General features: G+C 45.4%; 1 protein-coding gene across 1 annotated transcript in view; it reads left to right on the top strand.

The window, feature by feature from the left end:
* AAGAB (alpha- and gamma-adaptin binding protein) overlaps positions 1-3,543 on the top strand; it is a gene marked incomplete at its 5' end in the record, with an annotated part of 11,470 nt that overhangs the window by 4,453 nt on the left and 3,474 nt on the right. Inside the window, one exon of the mRNA XM_010137178.1 lies at positions 3,141-3,223. Within this exon, the coding sequence (XP_010135480.1) occupies positions 3,141-3,223 (83 nt within the window). The remainder of the gene's footprint in view (positions 1-3,140; positions 3,224-3,543) is intronic.

The raw sequence follows: 3,543 nt of genomic DNA, 5'->3' as shown, positions 1-3,543 counted from the left end.
TGGTTATTGAGATAGTGTAAAGTTACCTCCCTAGTGCTAAACCAATTTTTTTAACATTTCCTGCATTCGATAGATGCCACATTAGTCACACGTTCAGTTCTTGGTGGTGGGAAATTCCTGTGCATCATTAGTGTGTGCTTTAAAGGTCAGACTCCTTGAAAATCCAGATTTCCCATCCCCACCATGCAGAAACCACACAGCATTGATGCACATTACTGCAAACCCCTCAGGAAGAGGGCTATATTTGGAAGTTGTTGTGGCCTGACTGCACCTTCAAAGGGAAATTCTTGAGCTCATTTACTTAAAATAGAACTTTTTACAACCCATAATGTAACTTTTGTTTTCAGCTTCCTCCTGATCCTGGAAACTGGCTGCCACGTAAATCAAACTTGAGCTTTTCTGCTGAGTTCCCTGTAACCGCTGGCTGTTTCGAACCCACTCGGTCACACTTCACTTGAAGGTTTTTCATAGATGAGAAGATACTGGTGTAGCAGTAAATGCTCACAGCACTGTGAAGCATAGCCATTCTGACTGTATGAGAATTTGAGTTTACAGACAGAGCAGGAAGAGTCTTTTTCAAGTACAAGCATTAAACTTATATTATTTTAAGGTGTTTTATCTTAAACTCACACACAATTCTTCTTAAGTTGTCAAGACATTTTTTTACACATCTATTAAGAAAATTCTTAACCTTTTGATTTTTTTCTCTGCAGCCATTACATACACTTATTCCGCCACTGATTCATAAAAATAGGTACTGAACATAACACAGGTGGATTATAAACAGTTTTCCAGCAACTGGTACCACATGCTTTGTCAGTAAGTAAAGCAGGATTGTCTCTGCTAAAAGAAAAAGAAGCCATCTTACCTGAAAGTCTCCAGAGGACCATTCCCTTTCCTAGCTGGTGTGAAATCGTTGGTACTCCAGGCCTCAGAGCTGTCTTCACTCTGAGAATCTGGTGGGTTTCTTCCCTTCTTGGGAAGAACAGGAGCAGTTCTTCAGATGACATCTTTTCCCCATAAAGCTAGGGCACGGCTGTTGTCCTTAGCTGTCCTAAAAGAGCAGAGCTATTTGACTGAGGTAGCAAGAGCAACAACCTACCACCCTCTGAAAGAGGCTTCTTGGCTACTTCCTTGCTTAAATAGGTGCTTCAGTGGTGGCAGCTGAGGCTGGTTCCCTCAGGTAGGGCCACTCATTAGCCTGGCTCTCCTTGCAAAGAATTAACCTGATTTAGGGGGACCGTTTAGACTTAGTTATTTAAACAAATTATGAATTTCTGACTTTTAAATTCTAGTATGGTGTGGAGGTCAGAATCATCACAGGGCAGCTAGAGATGGGCTATGGGGGAAGAGTAAAGACAGTAGAAAACATTTTGCTATTGAGTGTGTATGAATCTGAAAGCCAAGCTCAGAGCACACCTATTGATGGGTGGTCCCTGTGCAACTACACGGACCTCGTCATAACGGAGCTACCAACTGTTACAATAAGTTGAGTGAGCTAAGTCTTGGCTTTGATGCCCTAAGAACGCTCTGTAAGGCATCACCCGCTTCCTGAGTTGCACCCAGAAGTTGAAATAACGTTTTATGCCCAATAAAAAGAGATTATAGGAAGGCTTTTTCAAGGGTGTGCCTGCAACCAAGCGTTGTGTCTGCCACCTCCCTAACCACGGGTCCAGAAACAAACAGCTGCTCGTCGGAGATCCCTGCTGCAGACTCCAGTTCTTCCTAACTGGGACAGCGTGCTGCAATTACGCTGGCCGAGGTTACGCCTGGGTGGAGGTGGTCAGATGGAGCTGCTGCCGTTTTTTCTGTGCAGGACAAACTCTGATCATGGCTAGGCATGATCATGATGAGGTCACTCCATCTGCCCCTCTGCCAACGGGGGGACGTTCTTTCGCAAGGACCTTCTGGGCCGGAATGTCCCGTCCAGCCTCGCTGACTCAGGGGTTGGCTAAATGGCCATCTTTACAGTTTCTCTAAAGGCAGCTCTCTGCTCAGCCTGCCGAACTTGGAGAAGCTGCTGCTTGCGAGGCCCAATCTTGTATCACTCGATTAATTGGTAATTTAGCGGGTGGACTTCAGGGGCTCTCACATATCTTGCAACTGAACATTTTGGAGGCAGTTCCTTCGGCTGGACTGCTTCAGCCCTTCCCCTGCCTCTGGTGAGTGAGCTGTTACAGCAGTAAAAGGGTAGAACAGAGCCAGCTGAAACAACTACCCGCTCGGTGGGGCACGAGGGGAGATGAGGATGGGTTAGGACACATTAGCCCCGGTGCACAGTGAGGATTATTGACCAGGAAATGAGGTCTGGGTAATGCCCTCCTAGAGCCACGTTTACCTGTTTTCTAGAGAGCTGATGGGTTTAGTCACACGTTCAACCTCTCAACATGAAGTGTTGTGTAAAAGACAAGAAGATTTGGCCAGAGCATAGAAATGACATCAGCTCAACACTGGAGTCTAGAGCTTCGTCATTAATGTAATATTAATTTAAAACACATTTTTTAAAAAAAAGTAGCCTGAATCTTTCTTCTGGCAAAGTCATCGTTTCCTGGCTGTTTGTAGTACAGTAACTGAACGTTATTTCTTTTTAAAATACTCAGGTTTTCAGAAAAATCTCCTTGTGTAACTGCTAGTATTTACTACTCAGTGCAAGGCCAGCTGAAAATATAGCTTAAAAATCCCACCTCATAATACCACCTATTTTGCCTATATTTTTATATAAAAAATAAGTTTTTAAAATGCAGTTAATTTAGTTTAAAAATACTGCCCGGTATTTATCATCGTAGAAGATTCTTTAGTTTTAGGTTTGAATTAACCTCGGGGTTTTTAGGTTGGGTTTTAAAATAGCAGAGGTGGAAAGCCCAAAGCACTTTGCGGTGTGGAGAAACACTGGATTTGGTCCATGAATTTGAATTAAGAGATTTCAAAGCTGCCTGTGCCGTTAGCGCGCCACTGAGGCTGTTCAGACGATACGTGTGTCAGCCAAAGGCACTTGTTGCATTTCCTGTATCTGAACACAAGCTCAGTGCTGCTTCCCAGGGACGGGAAAACCTGTGAGTCTTCCCTGAAATATTCTCTATCCCTTGTGCTCAGTTAGAACTTGCGTGTTCCGTTCCAACTGACGCCTGTTCTGTTTTCAGACAGGACCCAGGGCTTTGGTCTCCTCAGTACGTTGGCAGGCGCAAACTGTAGCGTTGGGTCAGAAGAGAACCAAGATACAGAAGTAAACAGTAATTCCTTTTTCTTGTTCTTTGCTCATACTGCTTCTCCCGTTGCTCGTTCCTGTTGTCACATTTGCTGTGCTGGTGGCTTTTTTTTCCCCTTCTTTCTCAAGAGATGCTTAGAATCCCAGAATGGTTTGGGCTGGAAAAGCCCATTCAGCTCCTCGAGTCCCCCCGTCCCCCAGCACTGCCAGATCCCCACTGGCCCCCGTCCCTCAGCAGCACCTCCACACGGCTGGGAAACCCCTCCAGGGATGGGGACTCCACCACTGCCCTGGGCAGCCGGCGCCAGCCCTGCACAACCGCAACGGGCAAGAAACGG

This window comes from Buceros rhinoceros, unplaced genomic scaffold (genome assembly GCF_000710305.1).
Source record: "Buceros rhinoceros silvestris isolate BGI_N320 unplaced genomic scaffold, ASM71030v1 scaffold12300, whole genome shotgun sequence".
NCBI lineage: Eukaryota > Metazoa > Chordata > Aves > Bucerotiformes > Bucerotidae > Buceros > Buceros rhinoceros.
Note: the sequence above shows the minus strand (reverse complement) of the source record. Positions and strands in the feature narration are given on the sequence as shown.